Raw genomic sequence first — 24395 nt, 5'->3', positions numbered from 1 at the left:
GAGTTTAAACTGATACATTCAACAAAGAAATTTCCTACAACAAAAGTGAACATTTCTGGTGAGTGACTGAATGCAGAAAACTGAATATGCTTGTAAATGTCAGTTAGATATTATGCATAAATGTCATGTAAATATGGGGGCGTGTACGTATGAGCTGTATTAATACACTATAGGCACTGTTCCTTATAGTAAAAAAAAAAAAAAAAAAAAAGGCTGGATGAATACTAATTTAAGATCAGAGGAAATGCAGATGAAGCATAATCAGGAGGGTATAGAAAGAGCCATAGTTGCTGATTTTTAGTGCTGCAGCGGTTTGCTCCTGAAATGATTCAGTGGACATGGCACCACTTTTACAATGTCCAGTAGGTATATAAATAGATGAGTTATGCTTCACAATAAGCAAAGGGCTGAGAAGAAATCAGTTTCTGTCTCAGCTATGACACCACATAACATCAACCTTAATGAGAAATGTAAAGTAAAAATCGCTTGCTCCCCAATAAAGAAACGCTGCGGGATCGGACTTTAATCAAGAGCGTAAACAGAGCCTTGATGAATACCGGGGGAAAATGCTGTGCCAGCTGCAATCAAGAGGAATTCTTTCAATTCCGACATGGTGCAGTATTTTTGGTGCGATTCTGGCCAGGAAATGCAAAGTGCAGACAGCAATGCACAGAGTTGGGTGTGTGGCGACATGGTGCCAGAAATGTTGAGGTAATAAAATTTCCGACAACATGCCTGTGGATTCATCAAAACACTGGCAGATACTGTAACTCCCCGTGTTCAGCAGCTTGGCAGGAGAGGACGAATATAACGATCCACAGCACACTGCCAAAACCAGTCTCTCAAAAAGATCAACATGAAAACTATGATCTGGTCAAATATGTCAACTGACTTTAGTCCAGCAGAACACTTCTGGGTTTGAGTGACAAGAATTTGTGCAACACCACCATCCAGCATGCTGAGGAAGGTTGAATCTGCTTTCAACATTATATTCAGAAAGCTTTCTCTGCCTTGCAATCTCAGTAAATGAAGGTTTTCCCATAATTTCACATTAGAGCAAATATCTCACTGCTGAATTTGTAAGGCGCTGTTCTTATTATATTCATTTGCATTGCATTGTATGAGGATGTACACCATAGATGTTATAGATGGGCTTTTTTTGCCCCATATGCAAAAGGAACTCTGCAAAGGAGCAAGAAGACCTATTGATGTCACGTTTACTCTTTTTTTTTTCTTTTTTACCAACATAGGATGTTAAAATCAAATCTATCCCGAGGTGTCCTCTGCCAGAACTGTGCTCTGGAGAGAAAGTATTTGCAGTGGCAATCCTTCACAGGCACAATAGAGGCCGAGCTGATGCATGGTTTGTAATTTTAATCAGGTTTCGTGCTAAACAGCTGCCTGTAGACCTTGGATTATTCCCAGTCTTGCCTTAGGTTTTTCTCATTTCGGCAACGAGAAAATACTAGTAGTTGAAGAATGCAACACCAAGTAAGCACCTGTATTAAACAGGAATTTCTCAAGCTACATGAGCCTCTACAAGATGTAATGGAATCACACTTCTTGTGTCACGCTTATTTGGGCTTTCCTGATACCTGACTTTTTGACACTTCCTTTTCCCAACTGCAGCAGTCCTCAACAGTGGATCTGATGATTAGAAGCATTTTGTTGAAGCATGCTGGGAAGTATGGATGTAGAGCCCAGACCAGTGCTGACACTGTATTTGCAGAGTCTGAGCTTCTTGTGCGAGGTAAGCTTGTTATCTGTCAATGCACCAGTACACTGTGATGTCTTGTACACTCTTCACTGGACACTCCCAGCTCTCCATGAAGTGAACCATGACTGTGGAACAGAGCTAACTTATTATCGTCATACCCAATCACTGCTGTAAAGTTCAGTTCAAGACGCAGTAAAAATAACTAGGTTTTAGGAGAACTGAAAGAATGATGAATGAAAAACTCACTGTATATCTTAGCGTACATATCGGCACCTGACTGGTGCAGGGAATAATGTGAAAATGCACATTTCTCTGAACTGAAAACTACAAGTACAACATGCAAGATATTGGCCAGTTATATGGCCTGTTGCAACATTACAACCCTAATTTGTGATTATTGGGACCAAAATAAGCTTTAGAGCCGAGTGGCTGAAATGTATGGTTATAAAATACTTTTATTTCTACTATTGGTACGTACTGTTGACATCATTATCCAGGTAGGTATGATTTTGACAGTTTTCATTGTGATTTTGTGATTTTTATAGATACAAGAATTTTTATTTTAGGATAATTGGGTGATTACTGTTTTTGTCCCTTCTTGGTATGGACAAAAATATAAGGAAAGGAAGAATAAAATGGGGGTGGTGGTGTCATTCATTTAGAGTTTTACCCAGCTTGAGCTTAAACTGGCAGGCTTTAGTTCAGAATGTGTGTTTTGCAGCATAACTGACATAGTTGTCACTGCAGTTTGATATTAATTTTACTAAAATAATGCACACGGAAGACAATGACCCATTTCAGTGTGTATCAGACTGGAAGTGGGAGAATAGTCTGTGTTTCCCTTTTTTGAACCTTTTCCCCTACAAAAAATGAAAAGAACGAGTTAGAAAGGAAACACTGCATCTTGGACGTTCACAATTTTGAAGCATTTTTTATGGCATGTGATTTAACTTGTGAATAAAATTAAATAAATGTATGAGCTACTGATATGAAGTGTGCAACTAGAGATGTTTTTTTTACCAGAAGGCTAAAGACGAGAGCATCATAAACCCCCTTTTTACCTTTAACTGATTAAAAAAAACCAAGACTCTAATGTGGGTGATGCAACCTGCACAAAATGAACTTCATGTAACTTTGTGGGGAGTCCTGAAAACTTTGCACCCATATGGGGACAGTATCTCAGAAGGAAGTACAGTCTGCTGCAAACCTGAAAGTTGATGGTTCAGTTTTAAGCTTCTGCTGACTAAATGCCGAAGTATCCTTGGGCAAGACCCTTAATCCCACGTTGTCTGTGCTTAGTATATAAAATGTAGAACTGCTGTAAATGGGTGAATGTGGCATGTAGTGTTAAAGTGCTTCATCTGGTCAATGTAACTAGAAAAGGGCTATATAAGTACGGTCTGTTTACCATTCAAGTTTAGTCAATTTGTGAATTTTTCACTGGCCTTGGTGGAGGATGTGTTATATGTTCCTACTGTCATGGCAAAGATCCTCTCACATGTTCAACTATTTGTTGAACATGCTTAGTTTTTCTCCTGATTTATTTAAATCCACTCACCTTATTCAATTGTCAAGGCCAATAATCTAGCTGGCTATACAGGTCAGACGACTAATGCAGTGCCATAATGTTCCAGGTGGGACTTGAATCAAGAATTTTTAACAAGCCTTCATTGACTTTTTCAGCTGTGTTTCTCTGGATCAAATATGCAAAGCTCATTTATTTCAGTCCTCTAATAGCAGCCTTGTGAAGACATAGTATGCTGATTTTCACTAAGGATATCACCTGCAGCTCACCCTGGAGTCCTTGTTTACTGCACTCGCAGATTGCATGGACCTCTGAAGACCGACGTAAACATATGTTCAGCTGTACTGAAATACAGGAAGGTCTGCCTCACAGTCATAGTGTAGAGCTGTATGCTGATTGCCTAGAACTGACTCAAACAGTCAAACAAACAGGTTGTTTTTTTCTCTTCTGTCCTGGTTTTTTAGAAATATTTGTGGTTTTGTTGTACACACCTGCAAGTCTTTTTTTTTTCTCGTAATTACTCCTCAATCAGGACCTCCTGGACCCCCTGGAGTTGTGATAGTGGAGGAGATCACAGACATCACAGCCACTCTGTCTTGGACTCGAGGCCTGGATAATCACAGCCCTATCAGCACCTATAATTTACAAGCCCGAAGCCCATTTTCCTTAGGATGGCAAACTGTCAAAACAGGTAATCGATAAGGAGTAAATTGTAGCCTCTGCACCTCGGAAGTTATTGTGGGGTCATAGACAAAGACTTTAATCCAGCGCAAAGTCATGTAAAAACTGAGACTCAATGCATCCAGAGAAAGATCACTGTTCAGAGTAGGCTGAAATGTTTTTTGGTGACTTGTTTTCATAGCTCAACAAAATTTCTTAAATTTCCTAACAAAAGTAAAGGTTAACACATTTGACAGTTTAGCCCTGAACCAAGCCGTGACTTTCTTGTCCATCACTGGTTTTAGAAATTTAATTAAAAGTTTCCTAAGTTTTCCTGTGAACTTGGCTGTTGTTCAGAAAAGCTTTGGGGAAAGAAAAAAAAAGATTAATATGAGCCTGTTTCAAGTTTCACTGGTGTGAATTGCATTCTCTGTCAGATCAGCACTTAGTGGGAAATTAACCTTTTGGACTTAAACTATAAGAGTTATCCATGTTCATTTAGTATATAGCACTTTCAACGCTTTGAAACAAATGAGATTCTTTTTTTCTGTAACTTTACAGAATAACCATCAATTATTATCACTTAGTATTAACAGATGAGGGCTTGCAAAGCATTGTAATCCATCTTAATATGCCATGTGATAATGATAGCAGAGTCTAAGGTGTGATGATGATATATCCCCACAGATGTATTAATCATACTTTGTGTACACTCCTCTCACATCATGTCTGTTCAACTACATTTAATTCGATAAAGCACAATTAGGACTCTATGATATATTGTCAGAGATGAACTCGTTCAGATTTGCATAAAGGCGATGGAGCTTTTTGCCTCTACGCCTTGCAAACAGAGCTATCAGCTCCTGTTTGAAGAGCAGCTTGCTTAACAGAGTGGTCTCATTGTGAGCTGCTTTGGGTGATAAGAAACTAAGCTCCACTGCTTCAGAGACCTGTGGTTCATTTGTGACATGAATATGCTTTTACTTCATGTTTGCTGTTGCAAGACCAAATGTGTTGACAAAGCTTGTTTGTAGGAAGACTGGAGAAACCAGATTAGCAATGTTGCTTATATGCCTTCATGTAGCATGATTTATTTTCTATTTTTTGCCTTTGAAAAGGATTTCTGTAGATCAGTTCTATAGAAAAAGCCAGATTAACTCTGTAATTAAATGTAATCCCATGTGTGCTCTTCTGCAATTACCGTCATATCCATGCATCAAAATGTCATATAGCAAAATTCCGTAGCCTAAACACCTGGTGTAAAATTACATCAAAACGACACTCTTCAAAGAAGAAAAGCTGCACATATGACATCATTTGCCCCTTTTTTTGGTAAAATTTTAGAGAAAAATTATAAAATGAAAATAAATTTTTACTTCCATATTCCATAGTTTTAAGGATTCAATGTGTAACAAAATCAAAGGTCATTGAAAGAAAACTGTAATATAAAATCTAAAACTAGACTTTTTTGTGTTTAATATCTTTACAAAAATAACTATTATGTTTTTATTTTCTTTGAATGAGCCATGCATGTCTTCTCACACTGGCCCAAGATTTATTTGAGGCTATCATATTTGTGTCACCATTTTAACTATGTCTCTGAATGGACAACCAATTATGTGTGAGGACAATCCTTTCAGCTTTAAAACAGCACCACCAGATTTGTTTGACAGAGCACCATTTTGGACAAGTAACTCATTAAAAGGTACCTAAATTAGTTACCTATGGCATACTTATCGCACCTGATCCCTCTGGAGTCCCTTGCAGATAAAAACATATTGTCTAGGAGAATTTTAGGCACTGATAGCCACCATCCATTCACAACAGTTCTTGGTATTTAAAGACATTGCACATCTCTACCACTAGGAGTCTGTAATTGCTACACATGAGACTTAAAGCTGGGGTAGGTAATCTTGCTCAGACATTTTTTTTTTTTTTTTTACTGGGTGAAATGGTTCCTCGTCCTGATAGTAGTCTATACCTTTTGTAATCATGAACAATAATACCGCTCAGTTTACTGTAAATCTGTAAAAATGTTCAAAACGTTCGGGCTGAATAGAAGTTGTTCAATTTTTTATATTTTGTGAGCATTTTCTCCCGGCTAACATGGCAAACACGGCCGAGAAAATGCCGGAAGGATTTCCCCGACCCAGCTCGGTTTATTTATCTCCTGCTAAACAGCTGTGAAAAAGAAAACCCTTGGTGGAACAAACTGCGACTAAAATAGCACTCAGAGAGCGCAAACCTGTGCAGAGCTTAGCATCAAACTCTGCACATGTCTGCTAATCACCCATTGATTTGTGTCAGATGTGTTGGAGCAGGGAAACTCCTTACATTGCGAGACTGCGGCTTCCAGAACTGGAGTTGGCCACTCCTACTTTAAAGAAACATTAAGTTGCACAATATTTACGTTGTCTTGAAAAGGATTGATAATAAGAACTACTTGATACATAAGGCATTGCTTTTCTCTTTAATGACATTTGGCTACATCATAAAACAGCATGCCAACAGCAATTCAGATGACTGAAATTTTAATCACATTAGCTAGCAAACATAGCATATAATTATGGTAAATTCTTCTAAATTAACATTTATATGTTTCACTTGTAAATAAAAATCTTATTAATTGTACCTAAAAGTATTGATGAAATAATTATGAAATATTTAATTTCCAAAAGTAAGCAATATTTAACTCATTGGCTGCCAGCTATAGTTATAGCAGACAGCTCCATACTGTCAGCGTTTTGGACTTGTAAGGACTTGGCTGGATGCGTGAGTCGCAGTGTGTTCGGAGTGCGCATTCAAAGTGCTCTGAGTTAATAATTTATTTTAGGCATATCCTTCAAAGTTAAGTGCAAATTGTTAAACTAGTTTCATTCATCAGATTGCAGTATGAGTTCATGCTGTCCTGGTTGCTTTAACTCTTGGTTTATTCCATTCAACATTGTTTTAACAGAGTGGGTGCAAGGAGTTTATTTTTCATCAATAATTCCTAAGTGGTTTACACAACGTTCATCAGAACGCTATCAGGCCCTCTCACAGCACAGGGTTTGCACTTATGTCAAATTATATCTTCCATTATGTATATTGTGAGAGCAAAATTGCAGTAGGTGTCGGACTGTTTGTTTTGACTCACTGAAAATATGAGCCACACTCTTGTCTACAGATCCAGACACAGTGACAGGTGACATGGAGTCAGCCATGGCTGTGGAGCTGAGCCCTTGGGTGGAATATGAATTTAGAGTGGTGGCCAGCAATGCGATTGGGACTGGAGATCCCAGTGCGCCTTCTAGACGGGTCAGGACTAAAGAAGCAGGTGAGGTCTCCAAACACAACACAATGGCTGCATTTTGGACAGATGTCTGAGAAAAATTTCAGATATGTTATCCTATGCAATGAGTTCAAATTCCATCTGAAGTTGAATTGTAGCCATAAAGCTTAACCGGAGGCCCCGCCCACCACCTCGTGGAGTTCAGGTTTCCTGTTAAAGTAGCCAGTTCTGTAATACCCTAAAGCAAAGTTCCATTAGGATACACTACTTATGGTGAGCAGAAATTCCCACTGCTGCTTCACTAGCTGCTCATTTCTTTTCTATAAATGTAATAATTGGAAAGGTCAGTGGTAATTTCAGAATAGCTTTTATGAACCGTCCCATCTCTTCAGCTTAATTACCAGACTAATTACTCTATCTACACACAATTATGGTAGTCTGAGCCAAATGTCAACAAAAAGGGTTCAATTTCAAAACACACAAATCTCCTTGGCAGACATTTCAACTCAACAAGGATACTTGACACTGAGTTTACTGATGTTGCTTATAACAATGGCTTAATAAAATAATCTCCATTATTTCAGCTAATTCTACAATAAATAATTTAATGTCAGTCAATGTGTGACTGACATTAAAGCTTGGTGTGTGATGCGGTGTTAACCTTTTTTGTTTCACACAGTTCCATCAGTGGCACCATCGAACGTTAGTGGAGGAAACGGCCGCAGGCACGAATTGGTCATCTCGTGGGAGGTAGGTCCTTTGCCAACATGACAGCATGTGCAAGAGCCACAAATGTCACACTGGTTCAGCTGTTCCAGTTAAGGGTTTTCTCGAATAAACATGCATTCACAAGAGGTTTTTTATTCTAATGTAACTTCATGTCTGAGCTTTCGTTTTCTGACTTGAAACCTCAAGTCATGACATTGAAAATGTGGTGTTTTCAGAATTACTGAATGAGAATCTAAGATGAATTTCCTTCACTCTAAAGACAACTCTGAGGTAGAGGAACTCCAGTTTCAGTTTAATTACTATTCAGTCTGCTAGTTTCTAACAAGATTTTCCAGCAATTATTCTCCAGCAGCAGAATGACTTTCTGTTTATTTTAATATAAAGGTTCCATCTCGTGTTGAATTAAAAGGCACTGCATGGTTTTCTTGTAAACTAGTTCATTTATGCTGGACTGTGTCAGTCAAGTTTTGAAACTGAAGGTTAACTTCTGAAATAAATTCAGTAAAATAAACTTGAAGTCAGAGCCTTGTAACATCACTGTGATGATCATTGTGGTGCCGTTCTTCAGGTAAGACTCACTAAGAAGCATTGAAACATAATACAGCAGCGACTTGACAGTAACAGTTGTTTGATGTGGCAAGAATAATATAAATGCTTAGATTTTTTTCTGTTCTGTCTTGTGATTTCTGAGTTCGTTTTTGTCAAATGAGCATATGAAGCAATGATTCTTTTGAATCTGTCCAGGAAATTTATCTTCACCCAGATGCTCCTGAAACTGCCGCCTGAGGAGCAGTAATGTAATCCAAGAGTGTAAAGAAATGACTAATTCAAACATCTGCCTCAAAACTCCAGCTTTCTCATTATCACAATTTAAAAGTCACCAACTAAAAAATCCTGCATAAAACATGTAAGAGGTAATGATGTAGGGTTTGCTTTTGCCTTGCCGTTCTTTGAAAAAACATTCACGTTTTGTTGCCCTCACCATGCATTATTGAGCGGGATAAAGCATGGCTGATGGACGGTGCTTTTCCTTCTGTTTCTATGCTCCAAGGAAATGGAATGGTAATTTCGCATTACACAGATGATTGCATTAATCTGAAGAAAGATAACATGCTGCAGTTTTATTTGATGTGTTGGAGACCTGTTGTCCTATTCCTACAGGCTTCAGAGTTGGATCTAATTAAAACATAGTGTTTATAGACGCTTTAAATGGAGTGGAACTGAAGTGTTGAGGCATTTAAAAGAGTTTTGAGCCTATGAGGATGATGATATTTGTGTGTAGAAAACATCTTAAAAAAAAAAAAAAAAAAAAAAAAAAAAAAGCTCCTAATCATTCTACAGTGTCAGATCTCTCTCAAGGAAAATTATTTTTACATGTGTATTTATTTGTTTTCCAAAAATTGTTTTGGTTGTTTTTGTATTAATTTCCTAGGTATTCAGCAGAGATATTGAGCAGATAGCCCAACCAGCCAGGTATCAAAGCAGAAAGCTTTGATGTAGAAACTGCTGCTATGATCTAAACCCTTGTCCCTCTACTGGGTCAGACCAGAGCTATTCTTGGCCAGACATACATTCTCCTTCTTGCTGCTTTTAGAGTCACAAACTGTTCTATTCCTGCTCTTTCCTTGGTGGAGCATGTAAAAGTTGCCTTTTGTCTGTTTGTTGACCCAAATCATGTGCGTTATGTGATTTATTTATTTTTTGTTTGTTTTTGTTTCTTGAACGTTTTCTTTATTATTAAAAAATTTAATTTATCATTAAAAATTATAGAAATTTGAACAATAATTTTACCAGAAGTGGGGAATATCCCAACCTAAAATGTTTGACAAGGAGCTTTTTATTTTTACCTATTAAAATCACACAGTTTCCAACAGCATGCATTGGTGAGTTATTTAAATCAACACTGTAGATATGCTTCTATGTTTAGTAACGTTACAATGCAGTTAGAAATATATGGTACTGTTTAACCTCTTCATTACCACCAGGTCACAGTTATAGATTTATCTCTATATGGTTCTGCATGGTTCAGCATAAATTTCCTTCCTTTCTTTCATAAGCATGTCAATATTTATAAAAGATATAAACATCCCCACAATTCAGCAAAGTGCAACATTTCAGTTGATTCAAATTAAAACAGTATTTAAAAATCTTTCCAATCTTTAGAAGAAAAAAAAGGTAAACCTTTTTTTTTAATCTAATCCCCCTGCAGAAAGACCACAACCACGTTTTAAACAAGGGGTCTTCTTGCTTTGATGCAGCAGTGCTTGTAACTTATCTAAAACAAAGAAAACATGAACACACAGTACCTATCATTAACTGTTTCATAATTACACTGAAGCACCATCATCTTCCCAAAGGACCCTAAGCTCTTTAAAAACATCACTCACTTCTTTGAACAACCTTCTCTAGTATCCCTCGTGTGCCTGTCTTCCACGTCAGACTCTCTCATATTGATTCAAATGTTGCAGTTGTTTTGTTTATCAACAGATAACATGTTTTTCTATGTATTCTATTATTGAGTTATTCTACTAGATTAAACAGGTTCAGTAATGCAAGCAGGGTATGTCATTGAAGTGATATGCTAATTAGCCATGTGCTAATCACAGGACATTGAATGCAGCTGTCTGAATACTGGGGTTTAGTGACCAAAAGCTGAGCAAACAGCAGCAGAAAAACATTTTCCTAATAAAAGTAGGACAATTTTTCTTTAGTAGTCATTGCAGGTAATCCTAACAAAACACCATGAATATATTTGCATTCTTAAATCTGTTTGTACATAAAAGCAATGATGGATCACCATTTGACAGCTTAAAAATCCCATCTTTAATGTCCAAAAACCAAATAAAAGTGCATATTAATCAGAAAGCAGCTAGTCCACTTTTTTTCAGTGCATCTTTTATTGCTGATGTGATATTTTTAACCTTTTTTTTTTTTCTTTTTAACAGTGTTTTCTCTTAAAAAAAACAAAACAAAAACAAACAAAAAAAAAAAAACTCTTCACAGAATTCCCAAACTTTAGACCTAAAGTAAATCAGAGTCACAAGCTTTTACATGCACATCTATTACTTATGATAATAAATTCCTACAGATCCCAAGCTGCTGTCAAGTGTGCCAAGGGTCTGATAGGTGCAGCTGGTCAGAGGATATCAAAGTGTACTTAGCAGAGCTAAAGCTGGCTTTACTTAAAAGATTTTTGAAAAATCAGCAGGATCTTTTCAACTGTGTTGATTCGGAAGTGGTATCATCCATATTTTAGCAAAACTACAGCAGCAGTCTCTCTAAGCAAACAGTGAAGTATACACCACATACCAAACACCTGCACAGCTGTCGAGACAAAGATAAAATTATCCAGGTGGTAATGCCAAAACTCCCAGGAAGTTATGACCCCTTTGATAGAAAAAAACCAAGTGAGATGCACATTATATCCAGGAAGACAACATTAAGGTTGGAGTTGCCTTGTGGGGCTCAGGTGTGTGCTTATCATTAGGTCAAAGTGACCTTTTTCCATTTCAGAAGGGGTACATGATAAACCCATCTGCTGTGTTCTGCATACTATGCTCTGACCTGCTTTCATTGAATTTGAACTTTGAGACACACACAGCAGGCTGGAAACAGAACTTCAGCCCTGCCTTAAAAGGAATAAACCTTATGGATGAACCTGCAGTCCGCTGACAGGAGATTGTTTTCCACAAGACCAGAGGTCGGAGGTTGAAATGAGTATAGTGCAGAAGATGTACCTGCATGAGATAAGATGTAATTATAAAATTAAATCTTATTTTATCACAGGGGAAATTAATTCACAACAAAAAATGTATTAATGCCATCTTATTGCTACAAAACACATTTATTTGAGTTAATTTAATTGAATTAATTTTGACAGATTTATGCGGCGTCTGTAAATGCATTCTGCACTTATTTCCAGCACCTGTGCAAGATGTTAAAGTGGCTATTACTGGCTCCACATTGTGAGATTTATAGAACATTTGTCAGAGTACTGCAAGCTGTTGAGATATTACCAGCAGGGCAGAACTCCTGCTTGATTATTAACAGTGCAACAGTAGCTCAAGATCACAGCTCATTGCATTTTAAACAGGGTCCCTTTTTTCTGCTGAAATTTGTTTAACTGTCTCAATGTTAGAGGGTGATATGTGCAACTTGGTCACAAAAACAAAATCTGCTGATGAAGCTTAGGGAAGGCCAGCTGGGCTTATTACTACACAGAGCTGCATCAGCGGTGCAAGTGATTAAGATGTACCAAATTTAAAATTTGGTCCCACCAGAGAAGCACATTGATGATTAACCTTGACTCCAAGAGCCATTCCCACTGAATCTGGGGGATGTTTATGAATATGTGTTTGTAATCTCCAGCCACAGTGGTTACAGAAAATGTAATAAATCTTACACCAAGTAAAGAGGATATTAGTGTGGACCATTTCCAAAAGGACAGCTTGGCGCTCAGCCAGATTTAGGGCAAATCATGTACAGAATTACTATGAGCAAAGCTGATAATTTGCAATTGAGATTGGTTGAAGGATATATTAACATGGGAGCTGTGAACAGATGTGGAGGCAACTGACAGTTATTCTTGTAGTTATTAAGTATGGCAGCCCAACTGCCACTGGGAAGATAACCTTCACATCAGGAGAAGTGTACCTCAGTGGCACATTTTGGGAGCTAATGTCCATTCCAGATGGGATGGTGTTTGCAAGTAAACCACTTCCTATTTATAACTCTTGAGTGTGATTACCTTGTCCAGTACAACGCAATAACAACCTTCTCTAAGTAATATAGGGCACTATTTCGAATGAACAATCAAGAGAAGCCAAAAACTATAGTGGCTGGATGCAGAAGATGAGGGGGAAAAAATCCTTCCAAGCCCTGCTTGGATTTAACATGCAAACCAATGACATTTATAATGAAACAGCTTCAAGTACATAATTACTGTGGTTAAAAGATTGCATGCAGGGTCTTGACTCTACATCTTTTTCAGTACGAGTTGAACATTTATGTCCCTTGACATGAAACATGTATTCTTAATAAACTATACTTGTCTTTTTTTTTTTTTTTTTACATCAACAGCTTTGCACTTGTATCAAGTTTCCTCTTAACTGTGCTATAGTGACAAAAATAAAGTTGTTTTTTTTTATTTTTCTTTTACTCAAACCATTTTTGGGGTGCAGGAATTTAGTCTGTCAGTGTTACAGCACAATTGCTGACACACTCCACTTGGATGCAGAACCCTCCTTTTGGTATGTGGCATTTCAAATTGTTTTTGCTCTGCCCTATTTACTCTGCGTCTGCTAAATGCTTTTTGAAATAAATCAGCACTCTGTCAGTGATCAATGAAGATGGATATTGAAGGAGACGGTGCAGGAATGTTAGCTCTTTTTGGCAGTCGAGGCATGCGAGCGGGTGGCAGTTCTGCCTTTCCAATCATCTGTGGAGAGTTGTCAGAGCCTAGATGGCCATGGTGGGCAAGGTTATTAAGCAGGATGAATGACTAAACAGTCTCTGCAGCTTCATTCAGCTGTCTCATTAGAGTCGACTATTTGACTGCTTTTTCTCAAGGAGCCATAGGGAGGACCATTAGTGATGCCCCCGTGGTCACTGTCGTGGAGCCCAGGAGGTCCAATAATTTCATCCAGAAGACTTACCTAACAGCCCTTTCACACTGTCCTTACTTATCCGTGACTATCTTACTCCTCGGACCCTCAAGGAGTTCTAAACTCTACTTGCTTATTTGTACATTCACATTTTAAAAGTCTCATATTCCCTGGCATGTCTTTCAAACCATTGCCAGAACTGATAATAATTTTGATGGAAGCTCATTTATTTTCCCTCATCATCCTTGTAATTAAGCAGTCATGGTGATTGGTCTTTGTTGAATGAAATGTGAACTGCATCTCCATCTAGCTGCAATTCCCCTGCAGACTAAATGGCTAATATGGGTGATGCCTTCAGGGGACGATGTTACGGTGTAGCTTATGCAAATCAATACATTACAGGATCAGCAGCAGACTTGTTGCCAAACGCAGGTGTACAGGTGTTTGTCATTTATTAAATCTTGCCAAAGATTTAATCCCTGCAGCTCATATTTTAATTAGATTGTAGCTCACTTAATAAATTGGCATTTGATTTGATTACGCACACAGCAGCTGTGGAGGACAGCTCCCAGTTTCATCACTGCAGGAAAACCAGAAGACAGCGCAAAAAATCCTGTGCAACAAAAATCCTCCTGTCAGACATGAAAAGATAAATAGCTACATAATGGGCACAACTGAGCCAAATATGATTTGTTTCCATTACTCAGGCCTGACTGTGTCTTTATTAACTCTGACAGGCCATCACAGAACATGGTATGGATAGGGAAAGGAAAAGTTGTTCTTGTTTTGCTGGGTTTTTTTTCCCTTTTAGTCAGTAAGATCACTGCTGGCATTAAACAAGCTGTCCAAGAGAGAAAATGTGCAAATGGTTAACTTTTGTCCTATGAGAGTCCGTACTCTAGTTTTGCTCGTAAACTTGTTGCACCATTTTTCTCCTTTTGTCATTTTTCAGCCCGTTTCTGAGGAGTTCCAAAATGGCGAGGGGTTTGGCTACATTGTTGCGTTCCGTGCCAACGGTACCAGAGGTTGGAAAGAGAAGATGGTAACCTCAGCGGATGCTACCATGTACAAATACAGGGATGAGACATTCCCTCCTCTGACACCATTTGAAGTGAAAGTTGGTGTGTACAACAATAAGGGAGACGGACCATTCAGCAATGTTGTCATCATCCACTCAGCAGAGGGCGGTGTGTTATATTCATGTTTGGACGCAGTGAGAAGGACCAGTGTATAGAAATTTCATGGCTTTAATAATTGTCATCCTTTTTCTGTGTTTCGCAGAGCCAAGGGAAGCACCATCTGATGTGAAAGTTTACAGCATTTCTTCCTCAGAAATCAGAATGACCTGGAAACCTGCCAGTCCCGGCCCTGGAAAACCAAGAGGATATGAGGTTTTTTTTTAATGAATTGTCCATATGTTTTGCTTTTATACTTAACACATTTGTGTAAACTTTGACATTTTGTCTCTGCATAATGTTCCTTTTTTGCATGAGTTGAGGCACAATGATCCTAAAAGTAGCTTATCTTCCGTTAACAGGTCAGCTATTGGAAAGACACGGAGCAGGAGGAGTCTGGGAAAAAGCAGTGCACTGAAAAAAACGAAACATCCATGGTCTTGACAGGACTGGAAGGGAACAGTCTGTATCTCATCACAGTAAAAGGCTTTAACAGCATCGGCCATGGTCCTGCCAGTGCTGCTGTCACAGCCAAGACCAGGAAATCCCGTGAGTGCGGCGCTGACACTAACCACGTAACACTGTATACGGAATGCAGGCTACCTGTTAAGTTTGCTCTAAATTTCTCTGTGAGAAGTGTACTAATTGACCTAATTGTGTGAAACTCTTTAAAAAAAAAAAGTATTTTTGAGTATGCAGCATTGGTGTTGTGTTCTGTACATAGCTCCCACTCAGCCTCCAGCCAACCTCATGTGGATTCAAGAGGGCAACAACGTTTCATTAAGCTGGGATCCAGTGAAGGCCAAAGACAATGAATCTGATGTCATCGGGTACATGGTAACGATCTAACGCTTATTTACTTTCATAAGCAAAGCTTTTAGAAGTATTTTCACTTGTGAAACTTTCTCTTAAAATTCTGTTGAATTTGTTATCCTTGATTTATTTCCCTGAGAATACATCCATACGTGTGCTGGTTTTAATCAATACTAGTGTTTTGCTTTTAACTTGGTTTATTGAAAATAATGTTCAGTGAATTTATTTAGTGTTGACTCAGAATGTAATGTCCTGCAAGTCAATAAATAATCTTTTTACATAAGTTAGCTTTAAGAAATAACTTACTGAAGGTTTATGCACTCATTTAGTTCCACAATTTAGTGGAACGCGTTATAGTACTCTTTTCATGTATACACAGTAAACCTGAAAAGGTTGTTTGCACATGCCGTACAGGTGTTACTCAAACAAGAGGGCAGAGGTCACAATCAGGTGACAAGAACCATTAACCCATCCACCATGCTCTCACTGCCAGAAGGAGGCACTTACATCATCGAGGTGCGTTCGCTCAGTGAAGGAGGAGAGGGAGCCGTCAGCCCACAAGTTCGACTCGTCACCTCCTCTGGTACGCTCAAAGCTGGTTAGCTCCCCTCCCTCATCACACACTTCACTGCATGACCTCTGAAATCAAATATCTGTGCACAAGCTGTTTCCTGTTTGTACCAGTCTCATGTCCTGCCCTTCATGGAGTCACCACATCTGTTGCGCAAGCCAAGTTTTCTTTGGTTAATACTGCTTTAATTCCATCGCCCACTCAAACCTTTCTACTGTTGCACAGCTAATTAACTTCTATGCAACAAGATGAACGGAAAGTTTGCAGCGTGCAACAAAAATACTTTTTGAGGGCACTGGGTTGCTGCTTTTCTCCCAGTTCTTCTTTCCTTTTATTATTCTATTTAGAAAATGACTTCACACCTCCAGACTCCATTAGATCAACTCACTCAAAAAAATCAAATAAATCTTGTTTTGCATGAAAGATTAATTTTCTTTACGTTCATCTGCATGGACTCAGCTCCTTTCCCCTTGTCTCCCTCAGGCGTTCGTGCAAAAAGCAACCAGTGCTCAGTGCACCGCCTGCCGCAGAGCCTAACATGGACAGCGCTGCTCCTGGTTTCTCTGGTGCCTTCAGCTTCCTGGTGAGGCCACTGTGCCATCCCTGTTTCACAAAGGGAGCCACCACTCTTCTGCTCCCCTACACCCTCTGACTGCCTGCTTGCTTTGGCCTTACTCATCTCAAAGGGCCTGAGGCGTGCCGATGGGGATTGAGCCTGCCGGTTAACACGGAGCTCTGCAGAGCTCATATTTTTCAGTTCCCTGTTTTGTTTGAGAGACTGGACTTTTTATTTGTAGTTCTTTTAAACATCACAGTAGTGTTGTACTGTAGTGTACTTTGTGTGGAAAGATTTGTTTAATTGCTTACTTTCACATTTTGTGTTCTTCTCATTGACTGGCATCTAACCACTTCCAGACGGCCTCTCAGCTCTGGGGAACTGCAGAGCACGAACAATTCCTTGAAAGCCGCTGTGGTAGTTATACAGGGATCGGCCGGCCTGTTTCTTTTCATTATTTATCTGCATCAATTTACCCCTTGGCTGCCTAACAAGCAATGCAGCAGAAGCTCAGTAGAGATAAGTGCATTGTTTTCTTATTCACACATTGAGAAGAAGAAATGTTTTATATGAAACCAAGAATCTTAATATTTCCAGACTTGCTTTTTGTACATTGTTTTACCTTTAGACAAATAACAGTGGTGTGTGTCAGCTATGTCCAACTCTGTTTTTTGGTAGCTATTAAGCAATGCTTGGTGATACAGTTTATTGACTGTTGGATGTATGGAAGTAGGAAAACAGGTGCCTGTAGTGCCCAAACACATCATAGACAAAGACGACTCTGTAAGGACTCCTGGTGTCAGTTCCAATAAATGTGATGTATATTTTTTAAATGCTTGCTCTTTGTAATTTATGACACTCAGAAAGCTAAATATGAATTTTGGTACATTAACAATTCTTTAAAAGCAAATCAGTTAGCTAATGATTTAGTAGGAATCTAAATATTTTATCTGTGCAACGCTTAAAAAGAAAAAAAAAAGAGATATACAGCCTTACACAGTTTGCAAAAGGACATCATCTGACTGCTGTTTTTTTACTGACCATGCAGAAAATTAATCCATTTACAATCCCATCAAACAGTAAAATTCACTTATAGAGAGAACATGTTATATTTCAATATATACACACTGGCTTTAACACATTTGGACAAATAATTCACATTTATATTTGTTTTTTTGTGACTTGAATGATGTGAATGAATGAAAATTATTAATACCAGAGGGAAATTGCAGTTCTCTCTTATTTTTTAAGTGTCTATCAAAGTTCTGTATGTTAAGAAGCCGGTTCCTGGTATTTCAGCAAATCTGACTAAATTAAATTCCACATATGTGGCAAAAGAGAAAACCACCAAACTTTTTCAAACTATAAAGAACCAGTGCAGAGCCAATATGGGGAGCATAAAGAATGTCTAAGTCCTCTCTGACTCCTCTCTTGTCCAGTGCAACCTTATCTCTCCCTGGGCAGAACTCCAAATGAATTTGCCTGAAGTGTAATTAATGTTAGTATGGAAATCTGAAGACCTGAAGACTTCTTGCTTTAGCAGACCTTTCGCATACTCTCCCTCCAGCTTTGTGGAATCCATTACAGAATCCGAATAACCTGCCTGCCGAGTGGGTTCAGAGAAGGGCACCACACAGCTGCAGCATGAGAGAGGAGGAGAGGAGCATCGCTCCACTGACTGTCCCTTAGCTACTTCCTTCAGACTTCAGTGCTGCGGTTACATTCAGAGGAGGATGATTCTGGGGTTCATCTCCTGTTTCTCACTTGTAGATCATTTCCATCTGCAGCACGAGGCATTAAGCTATTAAACGTGGATGGAGCAGTATTGCTGTGCTTTTAGCTTGTTCAGTGACACTGGCTCAAACAGATGCCTCCGCACAAGTGCTAATGTACCGACCTTTAATTATTCATGCAGCACCTGTCTGTGTTGGTGCAACTGATTTATGATAATGGATGATGTATCCAGCAAGGGAACCTGTTTGGTCCAGAGAGCCTGGAGCTATAGTGTCAGCAATTAAAATGTGAACTACCCCTGGGTTAATGTCTGTCTGCATAAGTGTGTGTGAGTATGTGCAATGATATACTGTCCTTTTTTATTTTATATAATTTTGTGATTTTACGACTAATGCTCAGGGTCTGGAGTAAAAGTCAGCCATGGCAATTTTGTCTAGACTAACCTCATTGTGCCTGAACTTAAGCACTTCTAGTTGAAGCAGTTTAAGGAAATCAATTCTAATATTATGCTGGAAACCACGATGTTGTTTCAGAAACATGGACGTTGCTATTTATTATGAGACTACAAGCACCGCCGAGCCATTTTCTTGCAGCCCCCAGAGAATCATTCAATTTCTATTATCATTAGAGATTCATGCGACTTAGAAGTTGTGTGGATATCATTGAAGAGCCTGGGTAAAGTGTAAAGTTGGACAGCATCTTCAGCAGAGCACTGAAGATGTCTTTATGAAGTATAACCTGCAAATTTGTGTTACTTTCCTTGACAACCAACAGAGCTCTCCACACTAAGAACTTCTTCCCAGGCTCCTCCTTCCTCCTGCTCAGTCAACTAAACTTTGTTTCTTTCTGATCTGTTCCCTTGCTTGTTATAGGACTGATATCCATTCTTTTATCCATTTGGTTCACTCTGAAACCCTCTTGACCTCGAACATTTTGGTTGGCAAAGTCATTTAAAGGGGCTGGGGCAAATAATAACAATACTTTCTGTATTATATTAAAGATTTACTTATATAAGACACGGCCTGTATGGAACAATACAATGCATTTCCAAAATGGGTGTAGAAATTGGTGGCCTTTAGTAGACAGTATGGAAAGGCCAGAATAGCTTTTTAATGTTTACTTTCTATGTATTGATATATTCCTTTTTATATTTGGTATGTATGAGTTACAAAATATTGATGCTTAAACATTTTCTTTTTAAAATGCATTTAAACAAAAGTTATGTAAGGAGCTGACAGGATGGATTCTCATTTATGTGATAAGCTGCTGTTTTTTTAAGTTTAGGACCTTTTAAATCTTTGTATTCTCCATAATTTATCCAACTGCATCCGTCCTCTGACACATCAAAAAAGACTAGCTGCCAAGCCCTATTTAGAGTCATACATGATAATACCATCATCATACAGTTTCCATCACTGCTGGTTTCATTTCCACATATCAGGATCCATTGTTAGCATCTTCATTAGTTTTTTCTTTCTGTCATTCAGCTTCGGGTCAATCCATCTTACATCTGTCCAAAGGATGCTGTTCCAGAAGGGTTCTTGTTTTTGTTTGTTAAATGTTGTGTTGTTTTGTAGTTTATTCTGCCCTGTCTGTTCTCAAAGCTCATGAATTGTTTGCACCTTGAAGTGAACCTGCTGCATTTGCTCCCAGTAAAGCCTTATCTTTACAGTAGACTTGAAGGATTCGTAGACCTACCTCCTGGGGAGTGTTCTTCTCTCAGTTGGATGTTGTGAAGGAGCTTTTCTGTACTGTGGAGAGGATCGTGTGATCATCCACTGTTCTCTCGCACAGACATCTAAGCCTATATCTCACTGAGCTCACCAGTGTTTTCTCTTTTTTTTCCCTGCAGAAGTCACCAAACTGTTGATGTAACCTCCACTTTGTCTCATTCTTGTAGCCTCACATTATGAGCTCTATTAACAACTGGAGACATTTTTACCTGCTTAACTGATGAATTATTGAAGGAGCAGACAACAACTCATAGTTGTATCTGTATGTAAAATGTATGCATGAATGTCAAACTAAAGCTGAGAGTCTAAAACTTTCTATAATCCTTGAACATGGATACATTTTGGTTAACAGTTTAAATGACTTTTGCATTATTTTCCTCTGATATTATCACTCTAAATATAGAGCAGAAAAGATTGTTTATCATTACTGCTACTTCGGTTTGGTCTGTTTCTACACTTATGCATAATGAGATGAAATAATCCCCTTTTTGGTTGGAATAGCAGTGCATGGATCTATTAGGAATGCAGAAGCTAAAGAGCTGATCTTTTACTGAAAGATCTTTTTTCTTTCTTTTTTAAATTTACATTTCAAAAGAGCTTGGATGACTTAAAACTGCAGTAACATGTGGTAAGTAAATTTCTCTCTTTAGTCTGACTGTAAAGCCCAAACCATACACACAAAGAGTGTGACTGCCTTTAACTATGCCATCCCACCAAATAACACTTGATACGATTTCTTTCTTAATCCATTCCCAGATGTCCTTTAACCTTCTAAAACTTACAAAATCCAGTATTAGATAGTCTCTGAGGGGATTGGTTCTGTGATTTAAAGCTGTGCTGTGACTTCTCAGGCAGATCACACAATAACACTCCTTCTGAATTTGTCAGAAAAGTCGGGGCTCCAAAAAGATGTTACTGTTAAAAGCTAATCTTTAATATAAAGGAGTTAAATAGTTCATTTTTGTTTTGTATTTTTCATATTTTTAATAGATACTTGCTAATTCTTCTCTGTTGATATTTATTAGAATATTATAGTGTCAGCATGTGTTTAAAGGCTTAAGTTTGATATAAATCTTTGGTAGAAACGACACATTCTCCAGATAAGATCATTTCATTTCTCCGCCTCTGATTTTTTTTACTGTGCAAAACATTCAGTGTGTCTCAGTGTTGTAAAAGTGGTAATGCTGGGAGTTCTGCTACAGCAAGCTAATGTGTGTTTGCTGTTTGAGTTTCCTGTGATGTTTTGGATTTGTGGTCTGTCCCCTGAACCCACCAGTTTGGGGTTCAGTGTCTTGCCCTAGGACACTTTCAGGGGAAGCCTGGAATTGATCCCTCAACTTACCTGTTGAAGGACAACTGCTCTTCCTCCTGAGCTACAGCTGCCCAAATGTTGGAGACTGTGAACAAAGGGATTAAAGGAGCAGCTTTGTAGAAATTCAACATCCAGCGTTGTATTGCACCAGTCCTGTAATCACTGAAGTTATAGTAGAAGTTGTCTTTTGACCCCTAAAACCAGCTTTACTGTAAGAAACCAGTTGTACACAACAAGTTCAGCTTTTACTATTTGCCTGAAAAGTATCATGAGTGCACCATAATCGCTTCTTTCTTTCTTCCTCATTAGGAGCCAGATTATGTCATTTTATTGATCAGTCCATTCCACACTTTGGTCAGAAAGTGTGAGATTACTACAGGTACAGCTTTGATACTTGAACTGCTCCTATAAAAATATAATGAGCTGTTCTTTGATCAGAGTTGTAGGATGAATGCACTGACACCTCCAAGAGGATGACCTTATCTTTTCTCTGGAGGTGTAGTATGTTGCTGCATAATGACAGAAACTATAATACCAGTAGGAATATGTTATGGGTGTTGCCAGCATTGCCTATGTCAATCTTAATTTGCTGTTTCCTTTGTTTTTCTTGATGTGTTTTAATATGAGCTTCACTAGATGTGAAACTTTTCTATTTGATCGTTACAAACAGGACTCCCTAGGAATGAACCTTTCAGTTTTCAATAGACCAGAAAGGGAAAATGAATAGAATAAGACAATTAAGTTTGCACAAAGCAAATTTCCTGATGTCTCATGCTGCCACAAGAAAAGAACTTTCCTGTAATGACCTAATGCTCCTTCTGTAGCACCACGCACATAACAAGCTTCCCAAATTAGATATGCTGCACAAAGGCCCCATACTTTTTGTTCATGTTATTGTTTTTCCTTCACAATACAATAACAAACATATACCTATTTATTTAACCCTTTAACTGCCTGCTCTATCGTTTGGTAAAGAAACATTTCAGTAACTATAATAAATCTTATTAAACAGTTTGTGTAAATAACCCTGCTTGAACCTTCTCTACGACTTGGTTTGGTGTTGCAATGCCAAACGTAACTTGCCAAAACTAAGTTTCAACCATATAATTTCAACCATTTACATCAACTGTTAAGTACGTTACTCATTCATAAATAAAATGACTATTTTTTTCTTAGCATGAATGTTAAAGAAATAAGAAAGAAAAGCACCTATGTAATTGCATCATGATATCCTGCCTTAACATCAGGACATTTGTATACAATGATAGTTTTGTTAGAAATAAAATTTAGAGGTAATTTTAACTGAGTATTTAAAGTTGAAGTAAATTCTAAATTTGTAGAAACTTATTCCAAATTTCTCCAAAAGAAATATTCGTGTGTGTGGCAGATGGAGTACCTTCTTTTTAAAAAAATGCTAAATCATTTCATATTCTGTGACTCCTCATTGAAATTAGAGCAAATGTTCCCCGTTGTGAGATCTCATTGGAGATTGCTCAGCTGTATTTACTCAAAGCTTGACATCTGTTTAAAAAAAAAGACTAAATAGGCCTGTAGCAAACAAACACTGAGTAAAGGATGTATTAATTTGCAAAAACTTCCATTTACTACTATAACAGGGTAGCATAAAGCTTTGTCCATGCTGGAACACAATGATGTATACCCTGGAATAGTATCCAGATGATGTAATAAGTCATGCCGTTCAAAAGAACATTTAATTCTTGTCAGGAAGGAAAAAGTCACATATGGTGATTTGTTTATCCAGATCTTGGATTTCAGCCAAATCCCTGCAGATTGGAGAAGGTGGTGATTCAATTTGGAGATCTCAGCTACTTTTCTCCAGACCCATTGTGTGAGGAAATATAATGAGATGGATGTGTAAATCTGCGGATAAAAAAAGGGGGCTGCAGAGGGAGATTTAAAGTTCAAACCAGGGAGCAGTCAGCTCGCTGCAGACCTCTTCCAAGACCTTATAATCTTCCCAGTTAGCTGTTTTGGTCATATTGTTCCATGTAGATGACCGAATATATAAAAATGGTTTCTAAATGATCTGATGTGCCACAGAGACTCATGCCAACTAGTGAAAATATCTAAAAATATTTTCATTTTATTTGTTTTTTTTTTCAGGGACATGATTGTTTTCCATGTTACATGTTAAGGGCTTGCAAATCACACATAGTTTGTCTGACCCAAACAAACTTTTGAGTTTGATTATGTTTTTAAACTTAAACATACAGTTCACACAGTTTAAATTCTGCACAAAATCACTCATGTATATACATATATATATATATATATATATATATATATATATATATATATATATATATATATATATATATATATATATATATGTATATATATATATATATATATATATATATATATATATGTATATACATATATATATATGTGTGTGTGTGTGTGTGTGTGTGTGTATGTGTGTGTGTGTGTACTGTATATCAATAACTTTCAAGGTTAAGAATAACTTTATAGTTTGTCTTGAAATGGACCCTTTCAGAATTTCCACCACATTGTTTTGCTGTTCTGCAATATCTGTAAATATCAATAGTGAAAGAAATAATAAACTAAAATACTTTGAGAGCAGTTTTGTGTGTAAAGAAATTTCCATTTGCAGAAATATGATTTATATTCTCTTCCATTTTCTTTTTTTTGTAACTTGTACCAAGCAGAATGATGGTCTGCCTGCTGTGTGCTTGCAAACAAATTTGCTCTGTCAAGAGGAACTTTATGAATATGCGGTTGCTTTTGAAATATGTTATTTATAATCTCTTTCAAAGGAAAAGCATCACTTTTTTTAATCTATTTATCAATTTTATGGTTTTTCACATTAACACAAACAAACATCATCTATTTCAATTTCTTTGTTAGAAAGAGTATAAATGTCCACAATCTGTACAGATTATTACATGATAAAACTGTTGCTTTGTTCTGTCTTTAACTAAACACAATGCTCTAGTCAGCATTCTTCATAAGAA

At 37.8% G+C, this 24395-nt stretch overlaps 1 protein-coding gene across 1 annotated transcript in view; it reads left to right on the top strand.

Annotated features, from left to right (window-relative positions):
• The window catches only part of cntn5 (contactin 5), a gene marked incomplete at its 3' end in the record, with an annotated part of 73572 nt that extends 56921 nt beyond the window's left edge, over positions 1-16651 (top strand). The window contains exons 14-23 of the mRNA XM_079245827.1: positions 1630-1750; positions 3775-3933; positions 7069-7218; positions 7853-7923; positions 14458-14692; positions 14787-14896; positions 15043-15229; positions 15405-15517; positions 15908-16076; positions 16548-16651. Coding sequence (XP_079101953.1) covers positions 1630-1750; positions 3775-3933; positions 7069-7218; positions 7853-7923; positions 14458-14692; positions 14787-14896; positions 15043-15229; positions 15405-15517; positions 15908-16076; positions 16548-16651 — 1419 coding nt within the window. The remainder of the gene's footprint in view (positions 1-1629; positions 1751-3774; positions 3934-7068; positions 7219-7852; positions 7924-14457; positions 14693-14786; positions 14897-15042; positions 15230-15404; positions 15518-15907; positions 16077-16547) is intronic.
• Between the last annotated feature and the right edge of the window lie 7744 nt (positions 16652-24395).

Source organism: Telmatherina bonti (genome assembly GCF_933228915.1).
Source record: "Telmatherina bonti genome assembly, chromosome: 9".
Classification (NCBI taxonomy): Eukaryota; Metazoa; Chordata; class Actinopteri; order Atheriniformes; family Telmatherinidae; genus Telmatherina; species Telmatherina bonti.
Note: the sequence above shows the minus strand (reverse complement) of the source record. Positions and strands in the feature narration are given on the sequence as shown.